This window comes from Drosophila bipectinata, chromosome 2L (assembly GCF_030179905.1).
Source record: "Drosophila bipectinata strain 14024-0381.07 chromosome 2L, DbipHiC1v2, whole genome shotgun sequence".
NCBI classification, from domain to species: domain Eukaryota; kingdom Metazoa; phylum Arthropoda; class Insecta; order Diptera; family Drosophilidae; genus Drosophila; species Drosophila bipectinata.
This window is the reverse complement of record NC_091736.1, coordinates 7,337,887-7,361,694: the sequence shown is the minus strand read 5'-3', so window position 1 is coordinate 7,361,694 and position 23,808 is coordinate 7,337,887. Positions and strand designations below refer to the sequence as shown.

The following is a 23,808-nucleotide window of genomic DNA, read 5'->3' as shown; positions in this document are numbered from 1 at the left end:
TTCTATTTTGCCTTTTTTTTTGGTTGGTTGGTTGGTTGGGAACGTAGACCAAAATGGCCAAAACGTGTTGACAGTTTGGCCTGCTGCTGGTGCTGCTCTCCGAGCTACCCCACGAACAAGGATTGGCCATTGCCTTAAGCATGTCCTTGAGCTAGAAAATTTATTGCCGCTTTAAGTTATTTTGTCATCCTGCATTATTTCGTTTAGTACTTTCTTTTCTTGGTTTTTTTGTTTTTAGTTTGTGGGTGCGTTGATTTTCTTACCACGCCCTGATTTCAATACAAAATTGCGCAATGTATTAAGAAAGCATTTTCGAGTAATTTAAAGGCAATTTCGCCGGCACTCTGCCCCCCAAAAACAGAAATTTATGCGAAATTGTTTTCCTTTTTTTTATTCACTTTTTTTCTGGTCTCAACTACCAGGAGTTGGAGTTGTGGGAGTACCAGGCACAGTGATTATTTTGGCCAATATTGCGGCTTACTGAGGCTTACCAATCCGCTTGAAAAATGCGACGGGCCACAAGGTATCAAGAGATATTGTATCTCTGTAAATGGCGATTCTTTCTTTCTTTCTTTTTTTCGAAATGAATTGAGTGGCTGGCCAATAAATTACAAGTTAATAGACCTGGGCTTTCGGGTATAGCCGGAGCACCCATGCAAATGTCAAAGCCCGAATGGCATTGATTCGGATCAAGTGCAGAGATTTAATTAGGCGCCAGAGGGCCAGAGAAGAAAGCTCAACTTTATTAAATCACAATTGGAATTGGAATTGGAATTGTGTGCAATTTATTGTTAGAGATGTGTGTTTTTTTTGGTTTCCATTGTTTGTTATACATTTGATTGTTTGTTGGCTGATGCATGTGGCGTGCCGAAAGTTCAGGGTCACACTTACCGTTGGAATTGCCAAAAAAATAATACGTAACTTGTAGACTGAGAGAAATAATTTGGGAGAAAAAAGGAAGTCTTATGAAGTTGAAGGAGTCTTGGGGAAACTCAAAAACCTTAACCTAAATAGTAGTTTGGGCTAAAAAATCTTTTTTTTTTTAGTACGTTTATTGCAGTATTTATTTTTTATATTAAACAATGGTTTGTTCTTTCTGTTTGTGCACTCTTTTCCCTCAATTTGCACGAACCAAATCAAATCAAGTGAAATTCTCATTTGACACGCAAAAAATTCAGTTCTTGTTGTTGCATATCTGGGTTTCTTTTTTTCACACTGGGATTTTCGTTGTCCCGGTGTGCGAGCCAGAGATTTTTGCGCTTGAATATCAAAAATACCCCCCCTCACCAAACAAAAGGGGGCGGGGCGGAAAATCAATTACGTGTACGCGTCGCAAACGGAAGTGGCAGACTTGCCAGTTCAACTACAACTACAGCTACAACAACAATCAACATCAACAACGACACCAGCTATACCAGCAACATTGCCACTTTAAGCCGGAAATGTGCGACAACCACAAAAGCTCGACGGGATTAGGCAGCGAAAACCAACTCTGGAGGGTCAAACTCCATACTATATCCCGCTGCCTTTTGGTGGCAGATCTACTGACCACGTGCCTGACATTTCAATTAAATTGCCAAAAAATATCTGTATGTTGGCAGGATTTATACGCCAACCGATATAAATGCAAAAAAAACTCTTAAAGCTTGGGAGAATTCAAATTTTTAAAATTTTTTCAAAATTTTCAGATAAATAGGATGGATAGGATAGAAGGATCATTAGAATTTATATTCTTTTTTGAAGAGTTGCCAGATAAATAATTATACATGAGCTGAGCTATACTTAAAAGAGTGACCTTACCTTTAAATGATACAAAACCACTTAAAAAGATAGTAATATATAAATTTACGAAACAAAATGAGACCCAAAATTCCACAATCTTTGAGAGCATTAATCTTTCCTTAACTAATTAATTCAAACTTTATATAACTGTGTGCGGCCTGTGGCATAACAAATTGCATACCAACCGGTGGCACGAAGGCACTTGTGATATAAGTTTGAAACCCCCACACACATGATACTGCGCCATGTTGCATATACCGGCAGCATGCCGCTCATGCCGCTCAAACTGTGCAAATTGCAATTAGTAGCTGAGGAACTGACACAGACACACTGACAGGCCGACGGACTTGTGCCCAAATGATATAATTACGTTTCAATTAGTGGAGCAGCGCCAGACCTTGCCGCAAAACTTGCAGCAAATTATATTAAATGAGGAAACCGAATGCAGGCAGGCGGAAGTTCGAGGGGAAAATAAGAGACCCCAACGAGTGATAAACTCATTCTGATAGTATGTTTGGGAGTACACATTTCAGCTCGATTTCTTAGCTCTTGGCTGATGCCATCTTAGGACTTCAGTAGTACAAACAAATGTTTCTACAGATAACCGGAATTAATTAAGCTTCCAACGAAAGGGGGATCCAATAGTGGGTGGAAATATGGGTCAAAAGCCAAGTCAATTGTCCAGGGGACGACGACTTGACAGTTTCTGTTCATCACTTTTGCTGTCTGTCACCATTCTAGTGAAGAAAAAAGCTTAAAGTTAAAATATGAATTTAGCGGCAAGAAATATGCGCTGTCAGTGGCAAAAATATGCTGCCCCCAAAAAATTTATGCCGCCTCATGTCTCGTTTTCCTGGTGGAATTCCCTATTCTTCAAAGAGCGAAAGCAATTTGTCATTTAGTCTTTGACAGCATCGTCTTCGTCATTAAGCTTTGGTAAGCCAACCTTCAACAGACTCCCAAATATCCATCTTAAATAAAAATAGTAAAAAATAAAAGAAGGAAGTCAACATTCGTGGGATAATGTTCCACTTGAAAGTGAGGCATAAAACTTGAGCAGAAACTGTCGACTGAAACTTGAGGCAAGTTGGGCAAAACTATTGAGGAAGTCTTCCAAAAAAATATCAAGGAAGTGAAATCTAAACAGAGAGAAATATATTTTAAATGAAATGGTTTTAAAAATAATATTTATAAAGGAATAAAATTATTTCTTAGATTGAAATTATATTAAATAATTTATTTGGTATTAAGTTTCTATTTTTTCTGACTTTTTTTTTAGTGTATGAAATTTTTGGCTAACCTTCGAATTTGGCATAAAATTCAACGCGACAAAGGGGTTTTTTTTTCATTTGGTATTTCAGTTTGGGTTGAGGTTTGGGTATGCAAATGCAATGGGGAATATTCTTGGGGGCCAACAATAAAATCGAGCAAAGCGAGGAAGCCAATAAATCTGTGCCGCCAAAGCGGCTCGTAAAAATGGACAAGTTTATGCTGTACGAGAGGGGTGGTAAAGGGGAGAGGTACGTAGCAAGGCAGGAGGTGACTGGTTGAGGTGACTATACTGTCGAGCAGCTGCCATTTATTACTCGAAACTCGCAAAAGCTTCTTCTTTTCCTACCTGTCGCCTGGCTGGCTGACTGCCTACAGTTTGACAGTCACTGGCAAGACATTTTATGCACTTTTCTTTTTTACGACCCCACAGGAATTTTCCCCAAACTGGGAGGGAAAGCAGACTCGTCTTGGGTCAAATGGAGAATACAAGAATACCATCTCCTTCCCATTCCCTGTCTGTCTTTTTACAGTTAAGAGCTTGTAATATGACATCACAGAAACGGGACAAGACCGACAATGTCCTCACTTGCAAAATGGAAATGTTTGTTTATGCCTCACTGAACAATTGTTGGAAAATTGTCAGTAGGAGGACAAGAGCATATAGACTGGAGGAGTGGGGAGGGGAGGGGAGAGAAAAACGTTTTATGTGCGAATAATAAGTAACAATCATTTGTGGTTTCTATCAGCCGAACAAACGCAGCAACCATATTTGTCCAAAGTCCTTTTGTTGGCCAAGTCGCCGGGCATGATTTTGTGTTACTTTGTGACACAGTTTCCTTTTTTTTTGTATTTTAGCAGGTGCCCGACTCGAGTTACTTTCTCATATTATATTACTTTCAGTGTATACAGGCTATGCTTTTCACTCAATTAAATCAAGAAGCAGAATTCAATCGTAAAAGTCGAGCCGAGTCGGCCTGACATCTGTTAAGCATTAAACGGTTCAAGACATCCGAAAAGTTCGAAAGTGCAGAGTTCACAGGCCCAGCTCACCCTGAGCTTAATACAATAAGTCTTAATAAGCCGAGAGGCATCGAATGTGCGGGTTAATTAAAAATTATTACCAAAGAGATTAAACGAAAAATGGGCCAACCAGAAGACGGGGAGGGAAACTTATTGGATTTCCATTCTCATGAAGATTTTCTTTTGTTGGTTTTTCTTATTTAAGATCTGTTTGTTTAATTCATTAATAATATGATGATAGAGCTATATATATAGAGCTTATATCAAATGTAGTAAACTTTAGTAAAGTTTGCTTTGAACCTTCAACCGGCCTTCAGCCTCGTGCCCTTCCCTTTATCAGCCTTCAATTGCTATTCCTATTCATTTCAATTTTTATTCAGCGAGTGTGGGCATATTAAATGATAGGAATTATGTTGATTAGAGGAGAACGGGACTTGGCAATCAACACCATGTCCGAGTCCGAGCCAGTTCCTGTCAGTCTTTCAGAGACCGTCCCAAGAATACTTTCATATCTGTACCATTCAGCTAAATATTTTTTGCACACCCACTAGGGTTCTGGGTGGGGTGTGGGTGTTAGTCAAGGAACAAGAGCATGCTCAGCATTCTTATAATTATAACATGCTCAGCATCCATATCAATATAGTAAAGTTGCTGTCGACCCGGGCGCAAATTCCATTAGAGTACACACAGAGGGAGACTGGAGACTGGGGGTGTTAGTGGTGGCATATGAAGTTTACTAAGTGGAGGCTGTGGGTCTCTAAGTCTTCGGCCCAACACGCACTCAGAGCCCATTTCCTCTGCAAGTTTATTCGATTAACAACAATCAGGCCAGACCAGAGCCAGAACCAGAATCAGAGCGGGGCAAAGTCGAGTAGAGTCGAGGGAAAAGTTGGAAAATGCTCAGAGAAAACACTGAGAAAGTTCTCAAAAAAAATTAGATAGTTGAAGATTACTAATTTAAAATTATAATAATATTTAAAAGTTTTAATAACTTGATAAAGGCCTCAGAAATAGATTTATTCCTTTATTTATTTTTTAATTTATTCTCAAAGAAGTTTCCAGTGTAAAGTAAATGGTTTAAATTATGATTTTCTGGTTTTCATTATGGGTGGCAATTATTTTCCCCCAGTGCAGTGCCAGCCAGGCATTTGCCAAATGAGCAAAGGAAGCCGACAGGAGCGGAAGATATATACATATATCGGTGGTGATATGGGTGTTATGGGAGGTCGATGTCGAGGTAGAAAAGCCATTTACACTTCCCAGTAATTGTAAATTATGTGCAACTCTTGGCGGAGTGAAGACTCCCAGCTTGCTGCCACTTTGCCGTCCCCTGATGCTGACATCAAGCCAAGTGACAGGGCTTCGATGTTGGTGCTTTAGTGGGTTAAGAGCTGATGGTGTCTCCTTGCCTAGTCTCACATGCAAATTCAATTAGTAAACACACACACACACACACAATCTAAGTTTGGGAATCAAATTAGAAAATGCGCCAGAAAACAATGAAAAAGAAACCAAAATTGAAGTCTTCGGACAGATTCGCAATTTTCGCTGCGTCTCAAGTTTCAAATTTGCGTTCAATCAATGGAAGGTCTTTGTGCCACTCCGCCAAAAAACCACAATTAAGGTTAATGACATTGATAAATTGAAAATGCTGGTTATTGGGGTTTCTGGGTTCCTCCAAAACTTGATCGAATTCAATTATATATGTTGCCAACACACACTCTCTCAGTAGAGAGTCAGTATCTGTGTCCAAAACCCCTTGGGTCTTTTTTTCTCCTTCAGTGACACAATTCTGTAGCTCCCAGTACTATTTATCCAGACTGGATTGTCGGTCATTTGGGCTTGGTTAGTCTCAAAATGCCAAAGCCAAGTTCCAGTTGAACTGGCTTTTATATTCCACATACATACATACATACATAGTTATTCTATGGTCAGAATGCTATCGTGTGGGCGGGCAATGAGGCTATCATGCAAATGCCAAAACACAAATGCAAATTGCTTGTTATTTCGATAAGCTTTAAAACAAAACAGGGTGTTAACTCAGTTAGCTAATAGCTATGGTTTGTTATTTTATCAAAATATTAGAGAAGATGATTCATTCTTGTCTTTAAACTTTGTTTGAACTTTATCCAACTGGCACTTGATACAAGCTAGTATTCTTGATACAAAACTAGCTATATCTATTAATAAATATAAAACCTGATTTTAGTCACCAAGTGCACTTAGTGTGGGCTTCAATAAAAGCTAATTTGTTGCCTGATGATATTAAATGAATATCGCAAGTTTGCGGAAAAAACTTGAGGAAAGTCACAAGGGCTTCTAAGGGAATGGGGAAATTCTATTCCGGAGAGATAAATCAAATGCAAAGTTTACTTGTTGACTTTGTGGACTGGGCTTGGTGGTTTTTGGTTCAGAGAAGCTTTAGCTTTAAATACCAAATATATGTATAGCTCTATACATATAACTTAGTCTAGAAAAGTGGGCGGCTAAGCCCCAACCGGGGCTTTCGTCTATTTTTAGCTGAAGAGCTGGATAGTCTTTTCCTCCAGCCCCAACCCGTTTTCGCTCATTTCTGTTTGTTTGTCGCTTGCCAAGTTTTTGGCAGCTTAAGAGCTCGGCGACTGCATCATCGTGGCGAAGGCTTAGGAAAGTATCTTTTGACGAATTGAGATACTTAGCTAGGGGATTACTTCAGCTGTAATTAGCTGCCACTCCGGCCAGAGACGCTCTAATGCTGCTACAAAAATCTGCGGTGTTGGGTTGCACTTTTTTCTCATCCTTGATGAAGGATCTCTGGTAATTAACAAACTAAAATAGCGCTTCCTGTTGAAAAATTACGAACTATTTTTTTTTTTGCATGTTTTTTCAAAGAAAATGAGAAAAAATCATAGTGGTTCTTTTAAAAGAATGAGCTATGTGTTGGGAATGTTATTCTGATATTTTCCCTTTGAAATTCGAGAAATGCATGTGGTTTTAGCATATGACACCTTAAAAAGGCCATATCTTGACTAGAATGTAGCCGATCCGTGATGACAATACCTTAAACGATTTCTAGATCAATTTGCCTCCATTCTGCATAAAAATCCTGTGACAAAATATTTTTTAGATTTTTTTTCCATTTTTGTTGATGGGATCTCTTTATCATTTCCTGGGATGGAAATGGGTTTTCCCCTCTATGGCCCACAGTAAACCTATATATTCCCTAATTCTCATCCGATTCTGAAGTGGAGTACCTTAAACGATTTCTAGATCGATTTCCCTAAAATCTTCATCAAAAACTATGGTTTAAATATTTTTTTGAATTTTTTGTCATTTTATTTATGGATACCCTTAAAAAAGTGGGGTGTGTATGGGGATGAGAATAGGACACCTTTCGAAGCCTTCATCTTGATCAATTTTCATCAGAATATTAATCACAATTTAGTGAATGAAAGCTTATTTATAAATATTCCTATCAATAATAAAACTCCATTCTTTATATTTTTACAAAATGTTTATATTTCTTTAAGAAAATGTACCCCCGACTCACCGTATTCCGCTGACATGGCGCACATGGGCTGGTGGTGGTGCGGGTGCGGATGGTGTGGATGCTGCGGGCAGATGCCCTCGTGCGGATGCGGTGCGATGTAGTACTCCGGCGGATAGAACTCGCCCTGGTATTGGATGTACAGCTGACCGGGCTGCAAAGGAACCGCCGCCGGCGGCGGTCCAATGCCGTTTGTTCCATTGCTGGAATTGGTGTTGCCCTGGCTGCCACCACCACCGCTGCCGCTGGACAGGCTGCTGACGCTGCTGGCGGAGGAGCCACCGCCTCCCCCGTTGGGCGACACGCCACCATGACCGTTTTCGTGGGGCGGCGGGCCTGGATTCAGGGGAAGGGGTGGAGGTGGTGGCAGCGGGGCATGGTGCAGGGCGTGTGGCGGCGGCAGGGGATGGTGATGCTGCATGGCGGCCATCAGGGCGAGCTGCTGCTGTGGATGGTGGAGAGCGCAGACGGGCGGAACAATCTGGGCTCCCTGGGGCGGCGTGGCCGTTTGTTGCAGCAACGGTGGCGATGCCGGCAGCGAGCAATTCGACGACCCACCGTCCGAGGGCGAGTGCTGTTGCTGCTGCTGTTGTTGTTGCTGCTGCTGTATGTGCTGCATTTGCTGCTGTTGCGGCGGCAATGCTGCATGCTGCAATTGCAATTGCTGCGGTGCAATCTGCAACTGGGGCTGTGGCGGTGCCGGCAACATGACCATGTTGCAGGCGGGCGAGGCCGAGTTACTATTCAAACTGGTAGTAGATGATGTGGTCGAGGAGCAACTGCCACCCGCATTATTGTTGCTTCCAATGTTACCGTTGCCGTTGCTGTTGCTAATGTTGCTGATGTTGCTGTTGTTGCTGCTGCTGTGTGGCTCGGCAGCTTTCAGTCGCACCATGGTATTGACGTGCCGTAGATTGTGTCTTCTCTTAGGCCTCTTTCAACATTGTTACTGCAACTCTGTGTTGCCAGCTTCAGCGATATAATTAATAATTTTTTTTCTTCTTTTTTGTTTATCTGGAATAGAACACAAAATGCGGCAAATTGTTTGCCTTAAATTAATAGTTGCACGGCGGACGGTGAGTCTGCTGCCACTTGGTTACCAATCCAAAAACGTTATTATTTCTTTGTTGCGATAAGAACTTTGAAAACAAACAACAAGCCCGCCCACCGCATCTGCGGACTTGCAACCCATATACAAGGTTATCAGGTTTCATGGGAAATCTACGTTTTGTGTATTTTTTTTTTGCATCATTGGATAAGCATTTCTGGGAAAATACAAGTATCTAATAGATACAATTCATGTAACTAGATTAAAATAATATTTTACAATTACAATTAAATAATTCATTTATGATTCATTTTTTGGGTAATGTCTAACTATGACATACTTGATCAAAGCTAATATTTTTTTGTAGACCAAGGCAAGAGATGGACCACCCGTATGGCCAACATGTGTTTGGCTTAAAATGATGGCATTAGACTTCCGTTCTGATTATTACACTTTCCATGGAACACCAACAACGCCACAACATGAAAGATGCTAAGCTAAATAAATAGTTTCATTGAAATCTAGTGCGAAACATAAATCAAATTGAAATTATCTCTCCAAAAATGTTGACAGCATCGCAGATTCAGAGCAATTGTTGTTGTTTCTTCATATAGTCAGCCAAACAATTGCAAATTGTAATTTGCCAGAAAAAGCAAAAAGGAACAGAGTCAAGCCACCAGCAGGCAGAATTGCGCATTGTGTCAATTTGACAAATAATTGAAATATTTTCACAAAAGGCACAAACTGAACAACAAAGAGTGGGTGGGTGGGGCTAGCAAGGGGGCCGGCAATATGATGGGGGAACACCCACCCACATGCATTCAGAAAAAAAAACACAAACAAACAAACAATAATAACAACAGGGAATAACGAGGGAGATAAGAGTGAAAACTAACGGCAACGACTGTCAAGTAATGTTAATAAGAACAACAACACCAATACAACAACCCAACAACACCACAACACACCAGCGGCCACTTAAATGAAACCCCGCAAATAACAAACAAAAAAAAAACAACAAAAAGTGAGGGTAAAATAAAAAACTAAAAATAAAAATACAAAAACCAGAAAGACGAAACTGCAGAACAAAACAACAATGGCAAAATTAAAACGTAAGCGTGTCTTAATCGTTCGATTTGGCATTCCCCATGATATTTAACACACACACTAAAAAAAAATTGAAAAAATCTTAAACTAAAGGATATAAACTTTATTAACCTCTAAGGTCTGGTATTAAAATTATTCAAATCAAAAACCTAATTCTAGTATTTTACAAAGAAATACCATCTCGCCATCTTGAAAGTTTGAGAAGCATTGGTTAGGGCTCTACCTCTATAAGAAGGCCTAATAAATTAAGCTTCTTTTATATTTAATGGATTTTTAATATATGGTAAAGTACCATAATTATTGTTGAATTTTTTTCGGTGCCTTACTAGCCCCTTCGGGTATTTTTTTCTGTCTGTAACGAAATTTGATGCCTACCCTTTGTTGTTGTTGCTTTTGTTGGGTGTTTTCATTTAGCCGTTAATGGAGCTTTACTTTAATGGGTTTCTTTTTTGGCCCTTTTTGCTCGTTACGTCTGTCCGCATTTATCGCACCTTCCACCAACAACTGACAACTGACCGGACACTTTTTTCTCTTTTTTCGACAAAGGTGTTTGGTATTGCATATCTTGAAAGTAAATGGCAATGGTATACCAGGTGGTGGAAGGAGGTGGGGTCGGTCAGTGAACCCCATTAGCCAGAAAAATATCATTTCCATTTCGAGGAGTCCCATTCACTGTCGTTTGGGAATCATCGAGCAAATATGAGAAACAATGAAATAATCATTTGGAATACCTCAAGGGGGTACGAAATATTCAGGTTTGATTGGCAAAAATTTTTTAAGATTTCTGAGAAGCTTTAAAAAAATATCAATTGAAATAAAAGCCCTTTTAAAAAGCACTCCGATTTCAACTCTTTTGAATTCTAGCAGAAATTCTCCAACCAAAACTCATTATAATTTTAATTGCCAAAGCTTTTGTGCGTGAAACTATTTGCCACATCAACCTAATGCCTCGTAACTGCTATAAAGATACTTCTAGAACCCATTCCGAGAGCTGCAATCTGAATAGAGAGTTACAAAACTTTTCCTTGCCACTCCCCCACTGCCAAACTGGAAGTAGAACAATCTTTCTTTGCTTAGAAATTTCCATTGCAAATGCTACTGCGTTGGTTGCATTCTAATTGATTTAGTGCGTCTGCAGCAAGAAGCAGCAATTACCGCCCAAACAGTACCGGTAATAGAAGCAACAACAAAATGTCGCATGCTACAAGGAGGCGGCAGAAGTCGTCGTCGTCGAAGAAGAAGAAGAGGCGCTGCAGTCACAACAAAAACAAGAGAATGAAGTGCGACTGTTGTCACCTGTCTCAATATGCACTCTCGTACCTGTCTCAAGTACTCCCAGAGACCTCACTGTTTCTCACTCTATCTGGGAGGGCAGGAGGATTTTTTCCAAAAGTCCCCCTACATGTCCCTTGGGTTATGCTCACACCTACACAGAAACAAAGAATGGCTAATTTTAATCAACAAATACAAGGTAAAATTAATAATTTAGTTAAAAAAATCCTTTTAAATATTTTGAACAACTTTTTAAAGAAATCTTCTATTTTTATTATAAATAACAATAATATTAGAGGTCCTTGTCTAGAAACTATTAAAATCCCAAAAAAGTATGCTATGAAAAATTTAAAACCAAAAACCAATGCCAATAATTTAAAAATATTTTATATTTTTGAAAAAATACCCCTAGAACTGGTCTGAAAAAATTGCATTAAGTGTAGAAGACAATGAGGCACGCACCTCCAGCGTCGACTGCAGACAGGCAGGTGGGAGCAGGTGAAGGTGGCAAGGTGAGACTGTGGGTGGAGTGGGTTTCGAGTAGCGGACTGAGACAGAAGATACCACGCGGAAATCTACGCAGCTTAGCCTTCTTGTTGTTTTGTTTTTATCTTCAGGTGTGTGTGTGTGTGTGTGCTTGTGTGTGGTTTCCTTATTTTTATTTATTTTTATTTTTTTTTTTATTATTAAATGGCAGACAGATGAAGAGGAGACATTTGTAGACTTTTTTTCTTAACACCCGCCGCATTTGTGTCAAAAGTGTCTAGACCGGCTTCAGGTGGTAACTGAGTAAAAACTTGCCCCCAGGGACTTTTCTTCCTTTTTTTTTTTTTTTTTGCTGAAAAAAAATGGGTGGCGGTGGGCGTGTCGGAGGCCACTCAACAGCAACGCATTTGCGACACGTTGAGCTTCTTGATGAGGCCATTTGTTGGAGTATCGAAGGAGGCACACACATCCGTGTCCTCGTCTGCATTATTTCAGCAAAGGCGAATGATGAGTCGTCGCCACCAAAGTGTCAACAGAACGTGAATCTCAAGGTGTCGGCAAATGGTGTCCCGTTCGTGTCTTCTCAGCCAAAGGTGTCAAATGTCTAATAAATTATTGACCAGCCATCCAGCCAGACGAGTGTGCAATTTGGCCAAAATGGCAAAAGGTCGTGTTTTGGCATTCAAATGGCCAAGAAAATTAAACCTAATCGGGAACTTTCTACACCATTATGTCTTCAGTTGGCAAAAAGTTAAGAAATGTTAATATTGAAGGGCTTCCCATTTGGGCCAAGTAAGCAATTCTTTTCCCACCCACCATATTTTTGTGTTTGTGAATTCTTCAACACCTTTTTACCATTTTTTTACAAAGTATTTTTATTTTCTTTGTATTTTTTTTATTGTTGTGTTTGTGCAACTTAACAAATGGCTTACTTTGTGTGCAAATAGCAATAGAGCAGGGGCAATTTTTCTAACGGTTATTCCTAACATTTACCTAGTTACCGTTAATAGACAAGTTGGCCAAGTTGGCGAGCCAAGACATGAAAAAATGTCTAGCAGAGTTAGCAGAGAGCTGCAGTCAATGGCGGCCATTTCACAGCTTTCTTTGTGCGCTCGAGTGCGTCGTGTCTGGCAGAGGCAAGTGCCTTAGTGCGTTTTATGTCGTGGCACATTTTTTTCCCCCTTGCCTAGAGCAGGCTCAATGACTGGTTATCGGTTCCGTTTAGAATGGTTTCTGGTTCAAACAACAAGAAACACGAAGAGAAAAAAGCCACCCAAGCCACCCATTCACCATTCAGGCCATGCAACATGCAATATGTCTCACGAGCTGGTGCTGCTGCTGCTGCAGCTTAATTGCATAAGCATCGCACCAACAAATACCTCGATAATTTCCACCTGCGGTCGCTACACGAATTTTCCACAAAAACCACAAAAAAAAAAAGACACAACAACTTTTCTATATGCAATATGCAACACAACAATTTGTAACCAACAATCTGCAACCTGTTGTGCGACAGCTTCTTCTTCGTTTAATTACACACACATTCCTGTACTATGTTAATGATTTGGTTTTTTTTTTGTTTTGGTATTTCTGGTTATTGTTTGCATTTTTTCGTTGTCCATGTTTTTGCATCTTTGCCACTTCTGGTTGCATAAGGCAGTGTTACAAAAACAATGCAACTACAATTTGTGGCAGCGTTGGCGGCTAATTACCCGGATTGCATAAAGGCAACAATCATATCTGTTTTTGTCTTGTGTGGCATGAACAGGGTCTATAGAAGAATTGTGCGAGATCTTTCCAGAAAACAAATAACATACTTTTCTAAAATATAGGCTTTTCAATTATAATGTTAAAGCCTAATTTCTAGAAAAGATTTACTCTAAAATGCCTTAAAATTTCCAAAAAAAAAGTCACAGTTACCCTAGAAATATTGCCTTTCAATTTGAAACCCAAAACCACTAAATGGTTGATAGGCTTTCCATTTACCAAAAAGCATTGGCCATTTTTCAGGCCCTGAACTTCAGTGCCCTCCACACACCCATTAGTCAGTGTGTGCCAGGGACCCTACTAATTAAAACGTTCCGTTTTGAACCCCAGGACTGCCCAGGACTGTCAAGGATATCTGGTGGCATCTACGCTCGTATATCAAAATATTCATGTTTAACACGCCCAGGGGCGAAACCCCTGGCGTGCAAAAATAATCCGAAAACGGAGTGCGATCCGGTACGGAAAACAGAAAATGCGGGGGAGTTGTCTAACAACACACACACCCAAACAAATGCAATGCGGTTTTTCAATTTCCCCCGATAACTAACTAACACTGGGCGGTTGGTTTACTTCTTTCGGGGGCGTGGCATGGTGCTGTTGGTGTTGAAAAGGAGCGCATGTAAAACCACATAAATGACTAAATGAATGCCCTTGGACCGAACAAACAGACACACCGCACACTTACGCCCAAAATGCGGGTGGGCGTGGTCGATGCAGGCATCGCATTATGACAATACCCCCCAGACCAACAGACCAGCCCGTGCCCTGAAACGCAAATATTTTACCGAACAGCATGCGGGCCATATACATAAATAGTTGCCTCTCTAATGATAATCAATTTGTAGTTCTGAAAATTTACGGGCGGAAAATGGCTAAAGAAATTATGAAAATTCCACAGGGCTAGTGGAGATAACAATGTTTAATTAAATGCAGACCTAAATACAAACAAAAATATTAAATAAATTTGAACATAATAAAGTTGGAAATTAATTAAAAAAGTAGAACAGAGAATTTAAAAAATTATTCAGAAAAAATGATGTGAATTACCGGCATTTAAGGACCACATTTTCCACATATTATGCAACACATCGCTACCCCAAAAAATCCTTCCAAAAAGTCCTACCACAAATCCAGAACCCAGCAGCTCACTTTTTTTATAGCCCCATTGTCTGTGTGCTCTAAATTTTTCCAGCTTTTTTTTCATACATTTTAAATGCAGTAGAAATTACAGTTACAGAGGCAGAGGCACTCGGGTAATGAAATAAATTATTAGAATTTATTGAAGTTTGGCGACAGAAGCGACTCGACAACGAGTCCATGTCCCATGCCCATCCATGAGCAGCCGGCAGGCGAAGGCCATAAACTCTAAAATGTAATTTAATTGTTGTCGACAGTAAAAACTTATCTCATAAATGCAGCAATCATTGTGTGAAAGAGACAGACAAGTGGGGAAGCAAAAGAGTCAGATAGATATAGAGATGAGGAGCATACATTTGCATTTTTGGTAAAATTTTAGTGAACCATTCCAGGATTCGGCAGACGGGAGCGAGAGCTGCTGCTTTTTGATAATTGCATTCCTTAACTGCAACTGCCCGTCCCGGCCCGGCCCGCTCACTTCACTAATTGGTAGAAATTTTCATTCCGCCTTGGTTGTACCATTTATATACTTTTTGTAATTTCACAATTGAAGTTGGTTGGACGGAAAAATGGAAACTCCAAACAAAAAAACCCCAATTAATTGTGGGCAAGCAGTGGGGCGTGTAATTAGCAGCAGCATGTGGAAAGTACAAATAATATACAAAATTGTACAAAATTATAAAAATTAGTACAAGTTTTTAAGCCAATTTTGTTTTAAAATTTGGGTGGAAAATATGAGCCAAATATTTGGCTTATCTGTTTGCAGAGCTCTTAAGAAAAAGTTTCTCGAAATATTCCAACAATTTTCACTCTGCACTTTACCAAATCAACCCATTCATTTCGATTTTAAGTAATCGATTTGATTTCTATGGAACTGCCATTTGTATTTTATCAGAAATAAGTAATGAATTTTAAATCTGTTTGTAAATAAAATCCCAAACAGAATTTTTGGCAAAGAAATGCCTTGAGGTGTGCCCATGTTTGAAATTTTGTGATTTTTTTTTTTTTTGAAGAACGGGAGGAAGCACTAGCACCTGCACCAAATTTTCCAAATTGCAAGCTGCATATGGCAAACGACAATCGATGCATAAAATCTACTGCCACTCGACTCGACAAAAAAAAAAAAATAAAGTCGACCCAGAGTCGAACCCAAACCGAAAAATGTTCGAGAAATATTTATGGGGAACACACACACAGCAATGTCTGCGTTTCGTTTCAGCAATTTTCCAATTGTTGAGCTATACGCAGAGGTATGGGGCCAATGCAGTAAAAAAAAATCTGCAAAAAATACCTAAACAAAAATTTAATCGAAACTCGATGAGTGAAAGGAAGGTTCAGAGCAAAATGGAGGCGTTGGCGGTGTCGGTACTTCCATTCCACGCTCGACTTTATTAGTTTATAAAGTTTGTGCAGCTAGTTTGTTTTTGTGCCATTTCGGGTCATGTGTGAAAATTGCTTTGGCCAAACATATATTAAAAACACACACGCACTCACCAAATATATACATATATATATATTTAAAAAAAAAATCGAAATAAAACCAAAAACTGGGGAAAACTTCAAACTTTTGCAGAAAGCAATAGCAACATGAAAAATAAAAACAAAAATGTTGCTTCGTTTGGTCTCTAATTGGAAAGTTTTCTCGGTATGAGGTTCTAGGGTTTTTTCGCCCAATTATAACCGAAACCGAGATACTACTTTTTGTCCCTACCAGTGTAGTTCATGGGATTACAGTTTTTATTAAATTATCATCCAGAGTTTTGATTCAGACAAAAACTTCCAAGTATTTATTATTATTATATAGAAACCCTTGTGCTAATTTTCCCACTTAAATAGTAACATAAACCACTTACTGTGACACATAATTACACCATGATTAGATCCGATTATAGTTAATCTTTTTTTCCAAGTATTTCTTTATTTTCGCCACCATTGTAAAATCCGGCACGCAAAGCGTATAAAAGGAACATTTGTGAGTGCGTGATTTTTGTATTAATACAAAGGCATAGGGCCTCCAAGGGGCAGAGATATATACATATAAAAAAAAAAATACCCCAAGAGGCACAAGTGTTGGACTGTCATGTGAGGCAGCCACAAAATTGGCCAGACAAAAGACGAATCAGCCGAATGGAAAGATTTCCATGACAAATGTCGTAAAATTTCGTTGTTGCTTCACTAAAGATTTATACTTTTCCGTTTTTATCATTTTTTTTTTTTTTCATTTTAATTTGTCATATTTTGTCATTTAGCATTATAGTTTGAGAAAGGCGAATTTTCCTAGCATATATCATTTTTTCCTTTTTTTTTTTTTTGTTTGAAGGGGTAGCTGCGGGGCGGAAAATTTCCTCTAATGCCGGCGCCTATAAGTTCACACAAACTCACCCATGTGTATTAGCTGCTTGACAACAGCGGAAAAGAACGGAAATGCTGCTGAATAACCAAACCACCCCAAAAAAAGCCAAAAAAAATTGGAGTATGGGAACAGAACTAGGGAGATATTCCCAAACAATGGGTTTGGGCCAAGTCCATGCCAAAACGGACATGCCAGCAGCAGCACCAGCAGCACTGTGCCCGATGCCAAGACAAAAAAAAAATGAAAGAAAAAAAATCAGATCCCAGCATACAGGACACCACACACACACACACATACAGTGAGAGAAAACAAACACAATTTTAGCAGCAAAACGGAAGAGACTTGACAACATACGCAACATGGGCGAAAAATGAGTGGCGACGATGCTAGAAACGCTGGCGCACATGGCGTATGAGTGACGAAACTCCGGCCCAGACTCCGCACATGGCCGGCCAAAGGAGGCAGGCACACGCCCCGCACAGATTTGATAGTTTTTATCGATTTAAGTGGATTTTGGCCTCCTAGCGCAGGGCGTAAGAGATGGCTAGAGGGCATAGAGCGTAAGAGAAGGAGATACTGGTGGGGGTAAGAGGCAGATATATAGACAGACAGCCTTGGTTTTTGGCAAGCGTCGCGGCCCCAAACAAATAAACATAAAACAAGCCCAAAATGTGCGACTTGTTAATTTGGTTACAACGATTTCAGAAATGTTCTTTTTTAGGGATATGCTTGGGTTAAAAAAAACTACATTTTTTGAGCTGAGAATATTGAAAGTTTTCTAAAATTAAAGTTTCTAAAACTTAAAAAAAAAAACCATAAAATAGAGCTCTAAGAATTTTGATTATTGGAATTTCGTATAAAAAAAAAATGTTTAGAATATTGTATATTATTTTTAAAATTTTCCAAAAATTAAAAGAACTTCATTGACACCTAAGAGCATCCATACATCAGTGTAGCTCATCTCTAAGAGTCCTTTTGCAATGTGTGTGTCTTTGAGTTTTTGTGTGAAAATGTGCGTCTTGGCAACCGGAACAGATAAGCATTCCAATACATATACAGCTTACAAATACCACCACAGGAAAAAAAAACAGAGCGAAGGGATAAGCAGAAGGAGGAGTATCTATTCTGACAACTAAAATCAAAACTCAAAGTTTTGCGTATAAAGCATAAAGCTTCAACCATGAATTGTTTAACTTTTCGCTCAGCATTTTACTAAAATATTTATTATTTTCGTTTTTTGTTGTTTTTGTGTTGGTTGGGGAGGAAGCAGGAAATCGATGCGTGAACCACGCCCACTTCCCCTTTGCCTATTTTTTTTTTCTTATTTAGCAACAAAGTCCAAGCAAATGCGTAAAAATTATGCCACAGCTTGAACGAATCTACACGAGAAGAAAAAATAAATAAATGAAAATACTATATAAACGATATGAAAGAATAAGAGAAAAGAGAAAAAATATGCGGATATGGAATTTTCTAGAAGGGGGCGTTTGGGTGTATTTTTTTTGGGAAGTTACTTTGGGTGGTGATGAGGAGACCAAAGCCGGACAACCAATTTACTTTTATTTTATAGATGCCCGGCTTTTTAGGTTTTTACTCAGAGGCTCAGCAGACCATTCCTACTTCTAATATTTTTTTTTGTGGCTGAAAGGCGTTAAATATTTGGCTTGTATGTGCATAATTTATGCCTACCAGCAGGGCCAAAAAATAATAAAACCAAGATAAAAAATGTATTTATTTTGCGCATATTTACGCATGGCCAACAAAAAACTGAAACTACATCGATATCGTTGGGGAAAAAGTAGCCGGCTAAATGCGCATAAATATTAAATGAGAGCTGGTGGAGAGTGTATCAATTGTTTGTGGGGACCACCCTACTTATATAGACCTCCCTACTGTAGCCCCTTGTATTTCTACTCGGACTTTGGGATGGAAGATGATAATTTAGTTTTCAGCACTCCATTGCAATAAATTCCATTTGCCAGGCCATTTCCAACTGGTTTTGTCAGGGCGACTCTAGTCTGTCGTCTACTATTCTCTACGACTATACTATATACCATATATATATATTATAAAATATATATATACAAACATTTATAGAGAGATGTACTGAGAGATCCAACTTCCAACTGCTGCTAACTGCTTGGCACTCAACATTATAAATGGCCCTGGGTGAGAGGGAAAAAGGCACAAGGCAGGGGCAGAGTCATTGCAGCCAAACAAAAACTTATTATTTATATACACATATTATTTTGTATGTTTGTATGTATGTACATCAAAAGTACAAAAGCACAAAGTACTAGTTTTGCCCAAAACGGGCTCTCCACTCTAATAAATAATTATCGTATTGTTTAAGTCTCGAATGGAATGCCATAAATCATGACCACTTGGCCACTAGACGTCGCGCGATATTTGACTCTGAATTATTATCATCAGAGTCGCATCAGACTGATAAGCACTATGGCGACATGGAGCCAGCCCAGGAATAGGGTGGCATCTATCTTGAGAAGCCCTAAGAACAGGAAACAGGGTGAAAATGTATTCTTTAAGAAGGACTATTGGGGGTTTCTAGTTAGTTTATGGTTATAGATTTAAAATAAATATAAATTTGAGTTAAAAAATTATTAAAACAATCATGAAAGTATAACCCACTTTCCAACCAGCTAATTTTCACAATTTATTCTAAATTTATACAGACATCTTTGGGGGGTTGTTGGTCGTGCGGTTCTTGCTTAAATCTCATATGAATATCTAATCTGTTTGTCTTAAATTCGAAAAACCCAAAAGCCAGTCTCATAGAGTCGAGCTGCTGAAGAGCCCAATTCCGAACAAGTTGATAGGCCCACCCAGGGGCCAAGCCGAGCCAAGCCAAAAGTGAGAGGCACTTGTTACCAACACGCTTCACGACTTGAGCAGGAAAATTGCGTTTTGGCCGCAAACCGTTTGCCCTTTGGCTTATGCCCCCAACCATCCGGGCTTAAATGGATGCTCGAATGAGAATCAGTGGGTGTTTGGGATGTGGTGGCCTGACTGGCATATTATAGGTCCCCGAAGTAAAGTAAACGCGTCAAAATGAGTCAAATGCCGGGCCCTCAAACTTTTGTGTGGCTTGTGCACAAAATGGAAGAATTTAAATCAGCCCCATTCCGTGGGAATAGGCCAAACTATGATGAGTCGAAAAATGGGTTTCAACTTAAAGGGAATGTGTGCATGGGGTTGTGGGTCAAAAGCTTTTAAGCCAAGTCCCGCAGTACAGGCCACAGCAACATCATCATCATCCCGATTATTGAATAAAAATGGGAAAAGCGCAGCCAAACATACCGCAACTATGCTGCAGTGTTGCGGCTAACAATCCGCGTAGGTGTACAGCCCAGGACTCCTAAAAGGACCTCATCTAGAAACCAGAAACACTGCACTTTAAAGGCTGGTCAGGCACTGTATTTATTGACGATTGATGGATTGGCAGGCATTTCAACATTACTTCACTAAATTCAAAGCTATTTGGTCAAAAATGTTACACAGTTCTACATGCTGGCTATTTTTTGTTCTTATGGTCTTTTGGTTCTGACTTCACTTTACTTCTTTCAGGACTCTTTAAATGTTTAGCTTTAGATGGACTTGGATTTTCATACTGTGACGAACATAGTCTTTTCTTTAGGAAGATTCTTTCTGGTACTTTCTCGATTGCTGTTGGCTCAGATTTAATGATGGACTTGATTTGGTCGCCCGTTCTACGCCAAACCCGCATTTTAGTTTTTTCACTATCTGGTGTGGGCTTTTTAGAAACCAATGGAACTCCGAATCGTACTTTCTTTGGTCCTTGATCCGCTTTATTTTGTCCTTTAAGGGGTTCTGTCTTTATTATTGGCTTGCTTGGTGGAATATTCTGGTTTATTGGATGAACTCCAGGCTTTTGCTTTAAAGAAACGGCTTGTTTAACCAACAAGTAACTCTCGCCAGGGATTCGGTTCTGAAGGCGTTTCGTACGAGACAGTTTCCTGGCCATTTCTCGCCTATAATCCTCGGGTTCAGGATATATAGGTTTTTCGGTATTTTTTAGGGGTTTCCTAAACGGGAAGGTTGGTTTCGGCTCTATGGCTTTAATGGTTCTTTTTTGAGAGGTTGGGGAAATACTTTCTCCCCCAGTTTCTCTGACTATTCCAGAACTGGTGTCTTTGTTTTCTATATCAGGGTTGGAGAACTTGTATGTTGATTTGGAGGTAAGACTGCTCTCTGATTTCATAGAAGACCCGTAAGTACTTCCCTGGGAGTTCGATAAAGAAAAGTAGCTTCTTAGATGCTTCCAGGGAGATGTTTCCAACGGGTGCCGCATCTTGGCCAGGTGCTCTCTTTCCTTTAATTCCTCCCAAAAATCAACAGAGGGCTTGTGAATCCTAGCTGGGCTGGCCGGCCTATATGGTTCCAATTCCTGGATTTGGATTCTCCCAGGCATAGCTGGAGGAGGGGGAGGAGCTAGAAGTGCTGGAAGATTCTGTTTTAAGGGCCTTTCAATTGTTTGCAACCTGCTTTGCCAACTAAGCCTCGCAAGAGTTAGACGTTTCTTAACCAGATTTATGTTCTCCAGAGGACGAAGAGTCACTTCCATCTTATCCAGCTCCCTGACTTTTAATTGAATTTTTCGTACATCTTCGTGGAAGGGTCGAGGTCTATTGGGTATGTGAATCTGAAAGCCTCCTTTGCGAAGAACCATCGTTTTATTTGGATCCCGATTCAAACAGCTCCAGGGCCTTCCATTAAAGTATGGCTCGGACATGCAGCCACCGGAGAATCTCTGGCAGGGCACAATCCTGTGCTGGGTTCTGGGCTGAGGCTTCTGGCCGTCGCCCACCAGCTGACGGTGGTGCTGGTTCTGGACGACGGCGGCGTAGAGGTTCGATATCCGAGTAATGTAGATGCGCTGGACCTTCACCCACGATCCTTTGATGGGAGCTTCAGCCTTAGGTTTGGGATCGTAGAGCTCCAGTTGCTTCTCCTCCGCCTCGCAGGCATTTTGCAAAGCCAGCGCTTTTAAGGGCTCCGGCAAATCGGCAAAGGGCCTGACTATTGCTCGTCTGGATTGTAGGGCCAGGGAGCCCCTAGGATCGCTGGCTTGGCAAGGACACCGATAAGGCGCATACCCGTATGGCAGGGAATCATTCGAGGGGATGTCCCTAAGAGTGCTGAACTGATCGTAGCCCACTCGCCTCAAGCCCGCCCAGATCTCCTTGGCCGCCGAGATTTCAATCTTTGGGGGTCTCGTTCCGCCAAACAAGATCATGGCCCCCTTGCCGCAGTAGCCGGAATTGTGAATGTTCTTCAGGTCGTTCTCCATGTCCTGACAGCAACAACCCTTTTTCTTGCGCCCACAATCTTTGCCGTGATTCATAGGCAGGTTGAGGAAGTACTGCAGCATGGTTACCAGCACCAGTAGGGTTCGGGTCGGCATCGGGTTCCTCAGGTTACCGTCCTCATCATAAATTCCATAGTACAGTTCACAGGTATCGGACAGGACAAAGGGTATCTTGAGTGTGTTCCAGCCAGCCGCCAGGGGATACAGGATCCTGGCGAATAGGTTGAGGGTCAGATGATGCAGGAACTGGCAGACCTTGTCCGCCGACTTGTTCACTATCTTGGCCAGTACCCCGATCATGCCGCTGTTCAGCTGACCCCATCGTCTTTCCCTCGAGAGGCAGCAGCTGGTTGCCTTGCGTCCCTCCAGAAACGGACGACAATTCTGGACGGGTATGAGCCTGGGCAGGGCCGGGATACAGGCCAAGGGATCGTATCGATCCCTGTTGGACCGGCAGCAACACGTATTCATTTCTAGGCCTGACCGCCTAGGATAGCCGAATCTAAACGATACTCTTCAATTTGGAATATGCCACTTCGAGGCTGTAATCAAAACCAAACACATAGTCAAAACCGAACCTATCCCCTTGCCTAAATTTTAAATCGCTATTTGATTAAAAATGCCCAGCATACGTAGTTTTTAAATATTGCAGGAAATAGAAAATAAACTAATCTTATCGATATGCTCTAGAGTCTAGAATAAAGTTCCTTTCCCTTAGAGGTATAGTAATCTGTATGGTAATCTAACTTATGGAAGTTGATCTTAATAACTTCGTCTTGTGCCTAATTTACCATAAGTTTCTGGGCCTGGGATAAGTTCCAGAACCTTCCGGAATAAATGCCTCCAATTTTAAGACTATACCCGAACTTAGCCCAAAGCTTTATTAATCAAATTTTATTTTATTATTTTCAGATAATTTTTCTAGATTTTTCGAGTTTTATAACTCCAATCACTTTCAATATGCGATTTGATGTTTCACAGTCCAGGTCCTCTTGGTATCGCCAGGCTCATCTTTATATAGAGCTGCCAGACGTTTTCTCCAAATACTATTCTTTGGATGAGGTGCACTCCCGACCACCTCGTTGTAGAACTTGGATATCCCATCTACTAACTTGCTCGCAGAACCTCTATCTAACTTTATTTGTTTTTGATCCGATACTGATTCTAATTCGGCAAGATCCACTAACCGAATAGCCTCAATTAGATTTTTGGAATCCACATGAATAATCTGTTTTTCACTGAAATCATTAAATATTTCCCGAACTTCCAAGGACCTTCTTTCAATATTTATATTCTCTACTTCTGGATTCTTTGGAGGATCTGACCCGTCCAGCTTGGTAAGAAGACCCGGAACCGTGCTATCAGATGTGAAGGAATCCATCTCACCATTATAGGCTGAGGAGAGGCTACTTCGGGGTGCCCTGACCCGGATCGACGCTGGAGATGGGTTGGAAATGATTCCCACCGACTGGTCACTAATGCGAGTCTGTTTTGTGGCGCTAGCTAGTCTATGATGGTGCAAGATCTGGTCTAGGCCTACAATCTCCGGCCGTCCAACTCTAGGGTAGCATTCCCCGAAACCGCATTTTGTATTTGAATTTATTGGAAGTCCCGAACAACCGTCCAATGGTTGCCTGTTGAGGCAACGCTGCAGCAAGAACAGTAAACTGAAGAGACTCCGGGGATTGGTG

At 40.4% G+C, this 23,808-nt stretch overlaps 2 protein-coding genes across 5 annotated transcripts in view; both read right to left on the bottom strand.

Annotated features, from left to right (window-relative positions):
- The window catches only part of mtgo (miles to go), a 102,961-nt gene that overhangs the window by 30,604 nt on the left and 48,549 nt on the right, over positions 1–23,808 (bottom strand). For 2 of the 4 annotated variants that reach the window (XM_043211501.2, XM_043211502.2), the window contains exon 3: positions 7,604–8,614. The exons of 1 other annotated variant lie outside the window; for it this stretch is intronic. In XM_043211501.2, the coding sequence (XP_043067436.1) occupies positions 7,604–8,495 (892 nt within the window). In that variant the 5' untranslated portion in view covers positions 8,496–8,614. Of the gene's footprint in view, positions 1–7,603; positions 8,615–16,270; positions 16,296–23,808 lie in introns of those variants that run through there. One more of the 4 variants, XM_070277805.1, reaches the window with a different exon arrangement.
- Positions 20,184–22,734, bottom strand: LOC138925957 (uncharacterized). The gene has a single exon (XM_070277808.1). The coding sequence runs from the start codon at positions 22,586–22,588 to the stop codon at positions 20,303–20,305; it is 2,286 nt and encodes a 761-aa protein (XP_070133909.1). The 5' UTR covers positions 22,589–22,734; the 3' UTR covers positions 20,184–20,302.

Bases quoted from the DNA above. Each gene is read 5' to 3' on its own strand.
- LOC138925957 (XM_070277808.1), bottom strand. From the start codon at position 22,588: ATGAATACGTGTTGCTGCCGGTCCAACAGGGATCGATACGATCCCTTG.